This window comes from Furipterus horrens, unplaced genomic scaffold, assembly GCF_987537825.1.
Source record: "Furipterus horrens unplaced genomic scaffold, mFurHor1.1.pri manual_scaffold_9, whole genome shotgun sequence".
Classification (NCBI taxonomy): Eukaryota; Metazoa; Chordata; class Mammalia; order Chiroptera; family Furipteridae; genus Furipterus; species Furipterus horrens.
Genome location: NW_028327179.1, coordinates 74,249,797 through 74,266,281, shown reverse-complemented (window position 1 = coordinate 74,266,281; position 16,485 = coordinate 74,249,797). Strand labels below are relative to the sequence as shown.

At 38.6% G+C, this 16,485-nt stretch overlaps 1 protein-coding gene across 1 annotated transcript in view; it reads right to left on the bottom strand.

Annotated features, from left to right (window-relative positions):
• Positions 1-16,485, bottom strand: part of SLC13A1 (solute carrier family 13 member 1) — a 129,177-nt gene that overhangs the window by 40,607 nt on the left and 72,085 nt on the right. The window contains exon 7 of the mRNA XM_090287415.1: positions 2,958-3,109. Within this exon, the coding sequence (XP_090143541.1) occupies positions 2,958-3,109 (152 nt within the window). The remainder of the gene's footprint in view (positions 1-2,957; positions 3,110-16,485) is intronic.

Here is a 16,485-nt window from a genome sequence, read left to right as displayed (position 1 = left end):
ATTAATTAGCTTAAAAAATAAATGTTATGTTTTTTAAATTTAATGGTTTTCACATATATATGTTTTGTCTAGGCAATTAGATGGAATCTTCCTTCTGGCAGGTTTTACGTTTTTCATTCTCCAAAAGAATTCCAAACAGTGCCTTATACATTGTGAGTCCTCAACAAATGTTTGTTGATTGGCTGAGTGAATGAAAGTCTCTTTTTATTTGTACTGAATAAAATTTAGTGTTCTCAGAATTCATAGTTTTTATTTCTTTTAAAAAAATTTATTTATGTATTTACTTGTTTGTTTGTTTATTTTACTTTTGGAGAGAGGGGAAAGGAGAAAGAGAGGGAGAGAAACATCACTGTGTGGTTGCCTCTCACTCGCGCCCCCAACTGGGAACCTGATGTACGACCTAGTCATGTGCCCTGACTTGGAATCGAAGTAGTGACACTTGGTTCGCAGGCCGACGCTCAATCCACTGAGCCACAGCAGCCAGAGCTTATTTCTTATGTGAAAAAAAAAGAACAAAAACATTATATGTAATATATATAAAAATAGATGACAGAGAGATAGATAGATGATAGGTAAATATATAGATGATAGATGGATAGGTAGCTAGATAGGTAGATAGATAGGGCTTTGAAATTTGTTATCCTACCTTTTCCTCCCATAGTTTATTTGTAAAATGGTGCCTTTCTCTAAATGCCAATGGTAGAAAATCATTGACTCTCAGGCTCATGTACCCTTTTAAACTGGGCGAGATCCAAAATGAGTTTGTACAAAATAATCATTGATATTGCTCAAAAATATGTCAAGAGAAAAAGGTGAGATTATTGTACTGGATTCGGAAATAAAGGGCAATTTCTCTCCAGCTTCAAACATCCAGACAACAAAAAAAATCCTTTTTTTCCTGCAGTTTTAAGTTTGTGAAACTTTTCCTAATAAAATTAAACCACTTATTTAATTATTGTTTTGCAATGCTGTTATATTTTTAGGGTCAATATTTAAGAAAAAGTTTAGTTTGTTTAATAATATCAATTATATTTTGTCACATAAGTTTATTTTTCCCTTTCCTAGCCTAATATTTTCTATCAAGAGGGGCACTTTAAGGTTTTTTTTTAGTTTGAATAAAATTTCTAATGTTAAAACAAACTTTGAAGGAAATTTAAAGTACGTTTTAAGCATTTTCTAAATTTAAAGACTATTTTGGCCAAATTCCCAGGGAATTTGGAGAATTAGAAGATTAGACAATTAGGAAAAATAGTCATTGAAACATTTTGCTGAAAATGATATACAATGGTTTCAATGTGTCATTACAAATGGATTAATGCATTCAAAATGTCAAGGGTACAGTTAAATAAAAGAAAAAAAATTTGGTTGGTACACTATGCAAGAATACAAAAACCAAAGGCAAACTCAAATGATCTGCCATAGGAAAACAAATTTGGCCAAGCAAAGATTGAAAATTATAAAAACTTACTTTACAATAAATATTTTAACAAGTAAAAAATATGGAATCTGTTGATGATATCAAGTACACAGGAATAGAGGAAACCATCAGTTATCTAATATCAACATAGATAAAATAATAAAAATTTGGTCACAATTTTAGAAAAAAAGAGATTGTAGAGAGGACTAAGATGTGGGATCTCCTTGGGGGAATTCATGTCAAAGAACAGAAATCTACTTTCAAGTATACTTCCTGATTTGAATAGGAAGACAGATCATTTCTAGCACTGTAAATTTCAGATGTCTCCCACTTTTAACCCAAATGTCTTTCAAAGGTTCCTTTCTAAGTTACCTGTTGAGTATACATGATGAATGTGTACTCATAGAAACAATAAGTACACATGGAGGTCTGTGTTGTATGGTCCCTAAACTGCTATACTAGTTTTCTTTCTATGCAAGTTCTCATTCTTCCCAGAACAAAGACTGATGATATCTTTTGAATCTTGGATTTCTTGGAAAAGCTATGAATGCATAACATTTTGAAATAATTTTAGTAAGTTCATAGTCTGTGAATCTACTTCTTAAAGTGTAGATTTCCTGCCTCAAACTTTAATCTTTCTGTGATAAGTTCCTAAATCCTGTTTCAGGACTTCTCAGTGCTGCCCACCTTCCTGGAACTCTGACAATAGTTTGTCCTATTAGTACTCAAAAATATAATTGGGGTGCAGAAACAGTTTCAGCTTTCACATAAAAGCATGGACTTTCAAACTATTGTTTCAATAGTTCTTACACAATGCCAAGTGTTTTTACATAGTTATCTCATTTAATTCTCACAATAATCATATAAACTTTGTGTATTTTATATATTTAAAAAAATTAAATCTTGGAGAGTAATGTACCTTTTCATGGTTCAAATTCAAATAGTAAGTGACTGAATATTTTGGAATTTCTACTCCAACTGATCTGATTATATCCACAAATCCCCCATTTTCAGGAATGAAGTGATAACATAGTTACAAAATTATATTTAGGGTCATATATCTGTCCTTAGAATACTTTATTACTGTCATTACTTGTAATTGCTTAATTTTTCAAATTTTTTTTAGTTCAAAGCCATATTTTCTGTAATTAGTACCTCTGTTTGGCATTCATCATTTAAGTTCAAATGCCAGTTTCCAAACTCTATATAAATTGTACCATACAAATAACCCTTTTTTATTTCCTGTAACTACCATTTGCAGTATTATTTTTAACTTAAAATAATTTCCCTGTTTGATTAGAATGGTCAGCCAGAAGTTATTTCTTCTAAATTGACCTGAAGAAACTATAGGCACCTGTTAATTTACTATGTCTTCTATATTTAACTCTCAGTAGAAGGGAAGGTCTCTAGACCTATGAATGCCCTGATGGGGAACAGAGGAGAATTACTTCAATACAGCATTTCTGTCCCTGGATTTTCTAAATGAGGTTAGTTGCATGCTATCCATTTATTAAATCACCAGTCCAATAATATTACTTACGTATTGAAATGCTCGGCGAAGATCAAGTTGGTGGTGGTACCAGTGATTGTTGTCAGTCCACCAACAGTAGAAGAGTAAGTAATGCACAAACACATAAGTTTACACATCATGTGGTTCTCCTTCGTTCGATATTTAGTTCTTGTATCTGAATTCTGTCCAACAAGAAAATGTACCATAAGAACAGTTCTATTTGTAGTCATGACAGCAGTAAAAGCTTTGTTATGAACTGAATGTTTGTGTCCCTGGAAATTTCATATGTTAGAGCCTTACCTCACAATGTGATGGTATTTGGAAATGCGGCCTTTGGAGGTCAGTAGGCTTAAATGAAATATAATGGTGAGGCCCTAGTCTGATAGAATTAGTGCTCTTATATGAGGAGATAACAGAGAGCTTGATTTCTCTCTGCCCTGTGAGAAAACTGAGAAGGTGGCAATCTGCAACCCAAGGAGAGATACCTCACCAGAAAAAGATCCTGCTGTATCCCAAGCTTAGATATCTATTTCCAGAATTATGGGAAATAAATACATGCTGTTCAAGCCACCAGTGTATGGTATTTTGTTATGACAGCCCAATAGTTTAGCATTTCTTTCCATTGAAAGAAATGTAACAATAAAAATATTTAACCTGAAACCATTGGAATATTTTATAACCTGTTTTATTCATTTGCTCATACTTCTTTCTTATTTCCCAGCCAACCCACTCTTCCTTTCTATCCTTCTCACCATCACTCCCAAATCTTTCTACTGTTTTTCTGCTGAACTGGTAGTATATGGCAGTAAGTTCCTCAAACACTTTTTGACTGGATAACTATAACTTGCTAATGAATAATTATTTAAATGTACTGCTCTTACAGATTTGTTTTTATCTCATTTCCAGAGACCTTCAACTCTGCTCTGCCTCAGTCACTGTCCCCTATAGTCTTCTCTGGACAGTAACACATCCTCAAATGGCTCCATCTTGGAAATCCTATTTCTAATGTGTTTTAGTTAAGAATAGGACTTCCTAGGGTGAAAGACAAGTGCAACTTCATTCCTTTTCTCACTGATAGCCTATATAAAAACACTCTGTTGGTCTGATTTTTGCTGTCCTTGGGGTGAAATCTAGAACAGAGTCTATAATTTTTCTGGTCACTTTGTTTAATAAATTCTTTCAATTACATTTAGTAAAAAAGCAACCTTATTTGAGTAGTTTAAATGAAAATTCTTTCATTTAATAGTAAAAATCCCACTTTTAAAGTTAAACCTTCTCCCTTAGATCTGACCTGCTGAAAAGTTGGAAAGAGGTTTGTGGGTTTGGCTTTCACTCTCTCTTCTGGCTCAGTTCCTTTCACAACTTCCTACTGTCAGCTTCTAAATCCTTCGTATTTGGAGTGGCAGAGGTTGGACAGGATCAGGAGAGGAGTGGTAAGGATTAGAATTTATTTGACTGTTATAATAAATATATAACATTAGTACTCTTTAATCTTGATGGATGGTCAAAATGACTCCTACATCTGATGGTTTCTTTTATGGGTTCTATCACGCAAATAGAAGTATTAGAGTCATGTTCCTCCTTTGTAAGTAATGTATCTCTTCCACTTGGTTGCTAATGATACACCTATGGTTTCTGCATGGGATGGTCCACCCACAGCTCTTCATGCTGAGGTCAACTTTCCCCGTCAAGATGCTCTATTGGAGAAAGTTGCTTTTTAAATGACCACAAACACCACTTTTGCCATATGTTCCTGACATTTGATCCATGGAAAATGGGCACCTCTGCCCCATTGGCAATGAAAGTGCAGCTGAAACTCCATTAGGTAAGGAAATTCAGCCATTGCCTTTCACTTTCAAATTCTCCAAGTGCGTGTCAAATACTAGTCCATTGATCTCTTCTAAGTCTAGGGAACAGATTCTCAAGTTCTCCAAGTGGCAGTTTCTCTAACTCACTATCTTAAGATAAGTAGAGGACTCTTCCTTTCCCTTCCCCTTGGTGGTACAGGTTAGACAGGGTTTGGGAAAATATTCCAACTTGCTCCAAAGGTAGACTATCACTCAACCTTCTCTCATTTTAAACACCAAGTTTAAGAGTCTAGAAGTTATTTTTGGTCATTTTTTTTGCAAGTGTTGTGTAAGTTCAATATGGGGATACTTATGGTATGGTATGTGCTTGATATTATAGTTCCTCAGGGATATGAAAAGTTTTATTTTACTACCCTACTAACAAAGTCTGCTCCTTTACCACAGCTTTATCTTCCAACTTTGCTGTTGAATTACTTATATCTCTTCTCTTCTTAACTCTATTGGCAAGTCTAGGTCATAGAAGCATCTATTTATTCCCAGTAGATTGGTCCACTTCCTTTCTTATCCAGTTCATATTCTGTGGTAGACAAATAAAATACTTTTTCAGGCTTTTAAAGCCATTTTGTTGAAGTATGATTGACAAGTAAAACACTATACATACTTAATGTATACAATTTGATGAGTCTTGGAATAAGCATACACCCATGAAACCATCACCACTATTAGTAACTTTCTTAACAAAATCCTAAACTTTCTTTCTTGTTTCTCTTTAAATGGTAGTTATTTAGCAAAATTTCAACTTTGGATGAGCCCAACAATTTACTTTTTCTGTGTCATGTCTGCCCCTGAGCAGCCACGTACTATTGGTGGGAATGACACACATAGCAGAGGAGATTGGGTTCCCTACATTCGACTGCAATGCCCTTGCTGCCCCTCTACCTTACTGTGTTTCTCTGTCTTCACCAGAAAACTAAAAATCTCCCCTATTCTCTTTATACCTCCCCCTCAATGTTCCCCTAACTCTTCACAGGTAGCTTTGCCTCCAGAAGAAAAAATAGATGTCAGCAGCCAGAGGCCTCACTGTGAAATACAGAAGCCAACCTGCATCTGGTCTGCCTTCTCATCCTTTTCTACATACATAATGTCTCCCCTCCATTTTTTCTTTTTTAAAACTTTCTGGACCCTAATCAGTCCTTTTCAGAAACCTTATACAATAGACTTTACTGAAATTTTCCCATCAACATTTAATCACTTTCAAATAATCTTTACAAAAGGAAGCAAAAAACTTCTTAATTCTCCTCTCAATTAAACTGCAGTACTAATCCACCTACATTTGCACAGCTAAACTACTCAAAAGAGTTGTGTACCTCACTGGCTCCATTTCTGTAACCATTGCAATCTAATTTCTGTCTCCACAATCCACCCAAAATGCACTTGCTATGATTATCAATGACCTTCGTATAACAAAATGCAACAGATACAGTTCTGTCTCAATTTTGTACACCTGTCGGCAGTACCTAAAAGAGTTAATCACTCCTTCCTGCTGGAAGCTCTTCTTTGAACTTCCCTGATATTTCACCCTTCTGGTTTTTCTTCTACATCTCTGCCTGTTCCTCTGTCTCTCTTGCCAGTATATTTTCCTTTATCTTTCTTCAAAACTGGAAGTTTTTGAAACTCTGTCATGGGTACTTATTGCATCGCATTGTAATATTTCTTTTTAAGAAAACTCATGTATTTTTATTGTTTTAATGAACATAAATATACTAGGTGAGATTTCAATATGACTTCAGAGTAGATGGAAACTACACTCACATGCTCCCAGCCCCAAATCAGATTTACAGCTAAGTTATAGAAGAGTCAACCTGAATAACCAACTGAAGGTTAACTGAACTTCAATGTTACAACCAAGGATTTACAGAAGAAGCCACATAGAGATTGATATACCACCAATTCTAACCTGAAGGAAGCCGACCCTTATACACAGATTGGCCCCTTCACACAAATATGGATCCAACAGATGCAGCCATAAACAGTGAACAGCATGGTAGCTCCTGACAGGTAGCCCAGGCCAGTTCTACACAACATCTGACATCAATCTGTACCTAAACCCCATCCAACTGGACTCAGAACCAGAACAATCAGTGGTAGGTTTCAGACTACACTAGAGCTTGACCCAACTAGCCACACAAAAGGCATACCCAGAGGCGGATTCTGGCAGGCACCAGACCCTGCTGGGAACAACTCTACCTCAGAGGACATTTCCTGAACAGCATCTCACACATGATTATTAAGGTTTACTCTTTATAGTCAGCCAACATGAAGGGTTAACTCCACCAATGAAAGAGCTAAGAGCACTTAAAACTTAACTACAAGGTGGTTATGTGCACATAACCCACAAGAAACATTCCTGGAGCAAGGAGCTCAAGTGATCTGGAAGATTATGCCACTGAGCCCAACCAGACGCCTTCATCATAAAGCCATCATAAGAAGTTTGGGAGTCAGAGAAGATTTACTTAATACACAGAGACTAAATGGGGAGACAAATAAATATGCCCCAAATGAAAGAACAAGAGAAAAAAAATTAAATGAAATGGAAGCAACAAAGGTACCAGATGCTGAGTATAAAACAACGGTTACGAGCATGCTCAGTGACCCTAGGGGAAGAGTGGTTGATCTCAGAGAGAACTCAAAGAGATAGTAAACATTAAAAAGGACATAGAAACCATAAAAAAGATCCAGTCACAAGTGAAGAATACAATATCTGAAATGAAGAATACACTAGAAGGAATCAATAGCAGGTTAGAAGAAGCAGAGTACTGAATTGGTGGTTTAGAGGACAAGATAACATTAAGCACACGAACAGAGCATCAAGAAGATTTGAAAATTTAAAAAGAATGAGGAAGTCTAAGGAATGTCTGAGACAACATCAAGCTTAACAACATCCACATCATAAGGCTACCAGAAGGAAAAGTGAGTGAGCAAAGGATAGAGAATGTGTTTGAAGAAATAATGGCTAAAAATATCCCTAACTTGGTGAAGGAAAAAGTCACACAAATTTGGGAAGCACAGAAAATCCCAATCAAGATGAACACAAAGAGGTCCACAACAAGACACATCATAATTAAAATGAAAAAGGCTAAAAACAAAGAGATACTCAAGGCAGCAACGGAGAGACCTTTAGTTACCTAAAAGGAAGTTTCCATAGAACTGTTAGCTGATTTCTCAGAGGAAACACTTCAAGTCAGAAGAGATTGACATGAAATAGTCAAAGTGATGAAAAGAAAGGACCTGTAACAAAGACTACTTGTCTAGCAAGCCTGTCATTTAAAATTAAACGTGAAATAAAGAGCTATCTCAGACAAAAAAAAAAAAAAAAAAAGGCTAAAGGATTCCATTACCACCAAACCAGTATTGTAAAAAATTGTAAAAGGGCCTGCTTTATGAAGAGGAAGAAATAAAGAGAGAGAGAGAGCAACATAAATATAATTTATAAAATGGTAATAAATAAGTACCTATCAATAAAATCCTTAAATGCAAATTAATTAAATGCTCCAGTCAAAAGACATAAGGTAGCTGAATGCATTAGACAACAAGACCCACGTTGTATGTAAGAGACTCACCTCAGAACAAAAGATACACACAGACTTAAAGCAATTGGATGGAAAAAAGAATTCCATGCAAAAGAAAACAAAAAGTATGGGTGTAGCTATATTTAAATCTGACAAAATAGTCTTCCAAACAAAAGCCAAACATAACAAGAGACAAAGAAGATCACTACATAATACTAATGAGATCAATCCAATAAGAGACAACAACCCTTATAAATATATATACCCAACATAAAAGCAACAAAATATATAAAGAAAATCATGGTGGACATTAAAAGAGAGATAGAGAAAAAGATCATACAGGGGATCGAAGATGGTAGAGGAGTAAGTGGAAGCTACACTAACATCCTTCCAGGACCAATCTGGAATTACAACATAATTGTGGAGAAATCACTTGGAATAACTAACTGAACACTAGCTGGAGAGAAGTCCTAAACCATGGAGAGACAGAAAAGCCTACTTCATCACAATGTGACTGGTAGGAAATGAAGAGATGTGAGAAGGCTGGCTGGGCTCCCACAGGTGGCAGCTGAAGGGACTGAGAAACAGCTCAGTGGCTGGGGGTACCCCCAGAGAAGGGCAGGGTCTAAACCCCCAGCTAGACTTCCCAGCTTATAGTAACAGAGCAGAAAGTAAAATAGCATCCAGCTATGAAAAGTGAAAAGCCACAGGGTTTTTTGCTGGCCTGTAAGAAACAGCTGGAGACAAAGAGCTCTTAAATGGAACATGTACAAAAATATTTTGGCACCCACTTACCCTGAGCTCAAGCAGAGGGAGGGCAGAAAGGACTAGAGTTGCTTAAGGAGAGTTTAGGGCAGTGGCTTTGAGGAGAGAACTGAAGGAGCAGCCGACCAGGTCCCAGTGCTGACTCATTCCCCATACTGTGGAAAGACCATTCCCTTCAAAGTGGTGTAAGCCTGAGGGGAAACAAAAATCCTACCTGCAGGAATTAATCTGCCCCACCCTTGGGCCTTAAGCTTGATGGCTGATCACGGATTAAATAGATAAACAACTAAAGGAGACAGAAAAAGGCAGTAGATCTATGGTAGTCTCCAACAGGCTGCCTAGGCCCAGACTGGTATGTGATCTGATGCCACGAGGGAGAGATCCAGGAAGAGCAGATCAATCTAAGATGCAGAAACAAACAAGAAGAGTCACAAAAATGGGGAGAGAGGGAAAATATCCACCATCAAAAGGAAAGGAGAAATCCCCAGAAAGAGTGCTAAATGAAATAGAGGAAAGCAAACTGTCAGACATGGAATTCAAAATATGGGTTATAGGGAAGCTCAATGAACTCAGTGAGCTCAAAGAAAACTACAAAGAACACCAGGGAAACTACAAGGAACATACTGAGAATTACACCAGCATGAAAAAGGACAAAAAGCTATCAGTAAGAGTCAGGAGGAAATGAAGAATACAACTTCTAAATTGAAGAACACAGTAGAAAGAATTAAAAGCAGACTAGGGGAAGCAGAAGATCAGATCAGCAAGCTGAAGGACAACATATAAAAAAATTCCCAGACAGTGCAACAAAACGAAAAAAGACTGAAAAAGAACAAAGAGGTATTAAGAGAGCTGCAGGACAACATGAAATGTAATAATATCCATATCATAGAACTATCAGAAGGAGAAGAAGAGGAGCAAGGGATAGAAAACATCTTTGAAAAACTAATGACAGAAAACTTCCGTAATTTTACGAGAGAAAAAGTCATGCAAGTCCAGGAAGCACAGAGGGTCCCAATGAAGATGAACCCAAACAGGACCACTCCAAGACACATCATAATTAAAATGGCAACCTTGAAAGACAAAGAGAGAATCTTAAAAGCAGCAAGAGAGAAACAGTTAATAACATACCAGAGAGCTCTGATAAGACTACCATCATATTTTTCAACAAAAACACTACAAGCCAGAAGAAAATGGCAAAAAATATTCCAAACAATGAAAGACAAAGGTCTACAAGAAGACTGCTCTACCCAGCAAGGCTCTCATTCAAAATGGAAGGTGAAATAAGGAGTTTGCCAGACAAAAGAAGGCTAAAAGAATTTATTTCCACCAAACCAGCATTGCAAGAGATGCTAAAGGGACTGCTTTAAGAAGATGAAGAAACAGAGAGAGACAGGGAGGAACACAAGTACAAAGGGGAACAATTGTAATGAATAAGTACCTATCAATAATAACCTTAAATATAAGTGGACTAAATGCGCCAATCAAAAGACATAGGGTAGCTGAATGGATCAGAAAGCATGACTCACATATATGCTGTCTATGAGAGACCTACCTTAGAACAAAATATCTATGCAGACGGAAAGTGAAGAGGACATACTGAGGGTCCATAGGCATGTGAAAGAATTCTCAACATCACTAGCTATCAGAGAGATACAAATAAAAACCACAATGAGATACCATTTTACACCAGTCAAAATGACCATTATCAACAAATCAACAAACAACATGTGCTGGCGAGAATGTGGAGAAAATGGAACCCTAGTGCACTGCTGGTGGGAATGCTGACTGGTGAACCCACTATGGAAAACAGTATGGAATTTCCTCAAAAAACTAAAAATGGGACTGTCTTTTGAACCAGCAATTCCACTGCTAGGATTATACCCAAAGAATCATGAAACACCGATTCAAAAGAACCCCTGTACCCCTATGTTCATAGCAGTGCTATTTACAATAGCTAAGTGCTGGAAACAACCTAAGTGCCCATCTGTAGATGAGTGGATCAAAAAACTGTGATACATTTACACAATGGAGTACTATGTAACAGAATGAAGGAATGAACTCCTACCATTTGTGACAACATGGATGGAACTAGAGAGAATTATGCTTAGCTAAATAAGTCAGGCAACAAAAGACAAATACCATATGATATTACCTAATACAGGAAACTAATGAACAACACAAACGAATAAGCAAAATAGAACCAGACACAAGTAAACAAGGAGCAGACTGACAGTGACCAGGGGGGAGAGGGGAGGGGAGAAGGGTAGAAAGAAGGAGAAGGGTCTAGTCAAGAAACTAGTATAAATGACCTATGGATATGAACACGTACAAGGGGGTGGGGATTGACTGTAGGAGAAATGGTGGGCAGAGTGGAGGGAAGAAATAGGGGGGAAAGTGGGACAACTATAATAGAAAAACAAACAAACAAAACATTTTGTCCCTCTTTTGTCTGGGAAAAAAGAAAAAAAGAGATTGACAGCAATATCATCATAGTAGGGGATTCTAACACCTCATTAACATTAGTGAATTTATCTTCCAGACAAAAAATCAACAAGGCAACAGCAACCCTAAATGACACAATGGATCAAATGGGTTTACAGAATATTTCATCCCAATGCAGAAGAATATATACTTCTCAAGTACACAAGGAACATTCTCAAAGATATATCACACGTTAGGACACAAAATAAATTTTAACAAATTTAAAAATATTAAAATAATATCAAGAATCTTCTCTGACCACAGTGGCATGAAACTAGAAATCAACTACAAAAAACAAAAACAAAAAAATATTCATGAACTTGGAGATTATATCGTCGTCGGCAGCCGTCCATCTCGAGAGACGATGGTGTAGCTTCTTAAGAGTCTATCTGCACTGCCGAGAATGGCTGTGCAGTCCGACTCGGGAGTGACATGGTATCTGTCTCCTCCCGTGTTGAATCGACATCTTGCAATGACGCTGGAGTGTCCTCTCCAGTGAAGCTGAAGCTACAGAGCCTGGGCAGGGTGATATGGAGGGTCTGCTGTTGCCCATACAGCAGACCCCCCCTCTCTTCGCAGCTGAAGGGTCCAAGGGAAAGACGGAGTCAATACAGCTTGGCTTCAGGTGCGCCGCAGGAGTTGCCGGTGTTGACTACAACGTCAAACCGCCTTAGGGACTCCAGCTCCGGATTTTCTGTCGGGGTTTACTCCCTTAGCCTTTCCCCTGAAGAGGTATGCTGCATGTTATTAAACAATAAACGATTTAACAATGAGATCAAGGAATAAATCAAAAATTATCTGGAAACATGAAAATGAACACACAAAAACCCAACATCTATGGAAAACAGTGAAAATTGTCCAGAGAGGAAAGTTCATAACATTACAGGCATGCTTCAAAAAGAAAAAAATATCAAATAAAAAAATCTAACCCTACACCTAAAAGAACTAGAAAAGGAACAACAAACAAAGCCCAGAGTAAATAGAAGGAAGGAAATAATAAAGATCAGAGTGGAAACAAATAAGATAGAGAATAAACAAACAATACAAAAGCTCAATGAAACCAAGAGCTGTTTCTTTGAAAAGATAAGCAAGATTGACAAACCTTTTTTTTTTTTTTTTCACTTAAGGATATGTTTATTGATTTTAGAGAGAGAGAGAGAGAGGTGAGAGAGAAACATCGATCATTTGCCTCCCATATGCACCCAAAACTGGGACTGAACCTGTAACCAAGGTATGTACCCTGACTGGGAATCAGTCTCACAACATTTTGGTGTACAGGATGATGCTACAACCAAGCCACCCAGCCAAGGGAAATTGACAACCTTTTAACCAAACTCATCAAGAAGTAAAAAGAGAGAAGATACAAATAAAAATAATAAATAAAACAGAAATAACAACTAACATCAAAGAAATACAAAGGATTGTAAGACAATACTACAACTATGTGATAACAAATCAGACAACCTGAGAGAAATGGATAAATTCCTGGAAACATATACAATCTTCCAAAATCGCATTAGGTAGAATCAGAAAACCTGAGTAGATTTATTAAAACTACTGAAATCGAAGCAGAAATCAAAACAGTCAGCAAATAAAAGTCTGGGACCAGGTGGCCTCACAGGTGAATTTTACCAAGTACTCAAAGAACTAGCACTTACTCCTCTCAAACTAATCCAAAAAATTCCAGAGAAGGGAAGGCTTCCAAGTTCTTTTTATGAGGCTAAAATCCTCAACAAATTATTAGCAAACCAGCAACACATTAAAAAGATCATATGCCATGATCAAGTAGGATTTATCCCAGGGATTCAAGGTTGGTACAAGATTCACAAATCAATAAACGTGATACATCACATAAACAAAATGAAGGATAAAAATTACACGATTACATGAATAGATGCAGAAAAAGCATTTGATAAAATCCAGCACTCATTCATGATAAAAACTCTCAGCAAAGTGGGAATAGAAGGAACATACCTCAATATAATAAAGGCCCATATGACAAACCTACAACCAACATCATACTCAATGGGAAAAAATACTAAAAGCATTTCCCTTAAAATCAAGAACAGTACAGGGATGTTTGCTTTTACCACTCTGATTCAACATAGTACTGAAATTCCTAGCCACAGCAATCAACCACAAAGAAGAAATAAAAGTCTTCCAAACTGGAAAGGAAGTAAACTGTAATTATTAGTAGGTGACATATTGAATCGGTAGATAGAAAATGCTAAGACTCCACCTAAAAACACTAGACCTAACAAATAAATTGGCAAAGTATCAAAATACAAAACTGATTTTCAGAAATTAGTGGCATTTTAACACACTAATAATGAACAATCAGAAAGAGAAATTAAGAAAATCATTTACTATTTCGGCAAAAATAAAATAAGATAGCTAGGAATAAATTTCACCAAAGAGGTAAAAGCCCTGTACTTGGAAAATTATAAGACATTGAAGAAATTGAGGAAGATACAAATAAGTAGAAGCATATGCGGTTCACTTATTGTGGACGCACTGTATCGTGGGATATTTTTAAATATTAAATTTAATTATGTATCGCGAATTTTTCACTATATCGCGGGATTTTGCAGTACTGTATATGTATGCTGTTAAAATTACGTAGGTTTAAGAGTGTAGAATAAATGTAAGGTTCCTACTTCGTGTGGGGGGGGGGTGTCTGGAACATAATACCCGCGATAAGTGAGGGAATACTGTATGCCATGTTCATGGATTGGGAGAATTAACATCATTAAAATATCCACACTATCCCAAAAAGTTCATAGATTCATTGTAATCCCTATTAAAATATCAATGATATATTTCACAGATCTAGAACAAATATTCCAAAAATGTATATGGGACCAAAAAAGACACTGAATAGCCTCAGTAATCTTGAGAAAGAAGAACAAAGTTTGATGTTTCACACCTGATATCAAGCTATATTACAAGACTATTGTAATCAAAACAGCTGGGAACTGGCATAGCAACAGGCATATATTTAGATCAATGGAACAAAACAGAGAGCCCAGAAATAAACCTTTATGGTCAATTAATATTTGATAAAGGTGACAAGAGCATACAATTGAGTAAAGACAGTCTCTTCAATAAACAGTGATGGGAAAATTGGCACCAGCTTGACCTCGTCATCACCAGAAGAACGGATATTGGCAGCACCCTCCTCACCCGCAGCTACCACAGTGCAGACTGCGACACGGACCATGCCCTCGTGGTAAGCAAGGTGCGCATAATGCCGAAGAGGTTGCACCACTCCAAGATGAAGGGTCGCCCACGCATCAACACCAGTTGTGCCAGCAACCCAGTTAAGACCCAGCAATTCATCAACAAGATGGAAGATGCACTCGGCGAGGGAGTGGCGGCAGATGACATTATCGAATCCAATTGGCCACGTCTCCGCGACGCCATATACAACTCCGCCATTATTGCTTACGGGAAGAAAGAGCGGAAGAACGCTGACTGGTACGAGGCTCACTGGGAAGAAATGGAACCCGTGATCGAGGCTAAGAGGAAGGCCCTACTGGCTTACAAGGTCACGCCCACTCCCAGTACACTTCAAGCTCTACGGGCTGCCAGGAACAAAGTCCAGAAGACCGCCCGTCACTGTGCCAACACCTATTGGCTAAACCTGTGCAGAAGCATTCAGGAAGCCGCCGATATAGGCAACGCACGAGGAATGTATGAGGGTATCAAGAAGGCAACAGGCCCAATCCCCTCCAAGATCGCTCCCCTTAAGTCCAAGACAGGTGAGGTCATCACTGACCAGGAACAGCAAATGCGGCGGTGGACCGAGCACTACCTCGAGCTGTACGCAACGAAGAACACCGTAACAGACACTGCTCTTAACGCCATCCCAGACCTACCAGTCATGGAGGAGCTAGACACCCCACCTACTGCGGCAGAGCTCGGCAAAGCCATCGACCGCCTCGCTTGCGGGAAAGCACCAGGAAGCGACGGAATCCCTCCAGAAATCCTAAAGAGCGGGAAACCAGTCCTGCTACAGCCGCTCCACCATCTACTCTGTCTCTGCTGGAAGGAGGGTTACATCCCCCAGGATATGAGAGACGCCAACATTATCACCATGTACAAGAACAAAGGAGACCGCAGCGATTGCAACAACTACCGGGGCATCTCTCTCCTCAGCGTCGTCGGCAAAGTATTCGCCCGGGTCGCTCTTGCCCGCCTGCAGACCCTTGCTTCCCGCGTCTACCCAGAGTCCCAGTGTGGCTTCAGAGCTGGCCGATCAACAGTGGACATGATCTTCTCCCTACGCCAGCTGCAGGAGAAGTGTCACGAGCAGCATAAACCACTCTACCTCGCCTTTATTGACCTCACGAAGGCGTTTGATCTGGTCAGTCGAAGCGGACTCTTCAGCTTGCTACGGAAGATTGGCTGTCCACCACATCTGCTTGCTGTGGTCATGTCCTTTCACGACAACATGCACAGCACGGTGTCCTACAACGGCGCAACCTCTGAGGCCTTCCCAGTCAGCAGCGGAGTAAAGCAGGGCTGCGTCCTCGCGCCTACGCTGTTCGGAATCTTCTTCTCCATGCTCCTCCAATACGCCTTTAAGGACTGCAGCGAGGGTGTCTTCATTCACACCAGATCCGATGGCAAGCTCTACAACCTGGCCCGTCTACGAGCCAAGACCAAAGTCAAAGAGGTGCTCATCCATGAGATGCTCTTCGCCGACGACGCAGCTTTGACATCACACTCCGAAGAGGGACTCCAGCAGCTAGTCACTTGCCTTTCCCATGCATGCAAGGAGTTCGGACTAGCCATCAGCCTGACGAAGACGAACGTTATGGCTCAAGGCACGGGGACTCCCCCATGCATCACCATCGACGGATACACCCTGGAGGTTGTCAACGACTTCACTTACCTCGGGTCCACCATCTCGAGCTCTCTGTCAGTCGACTT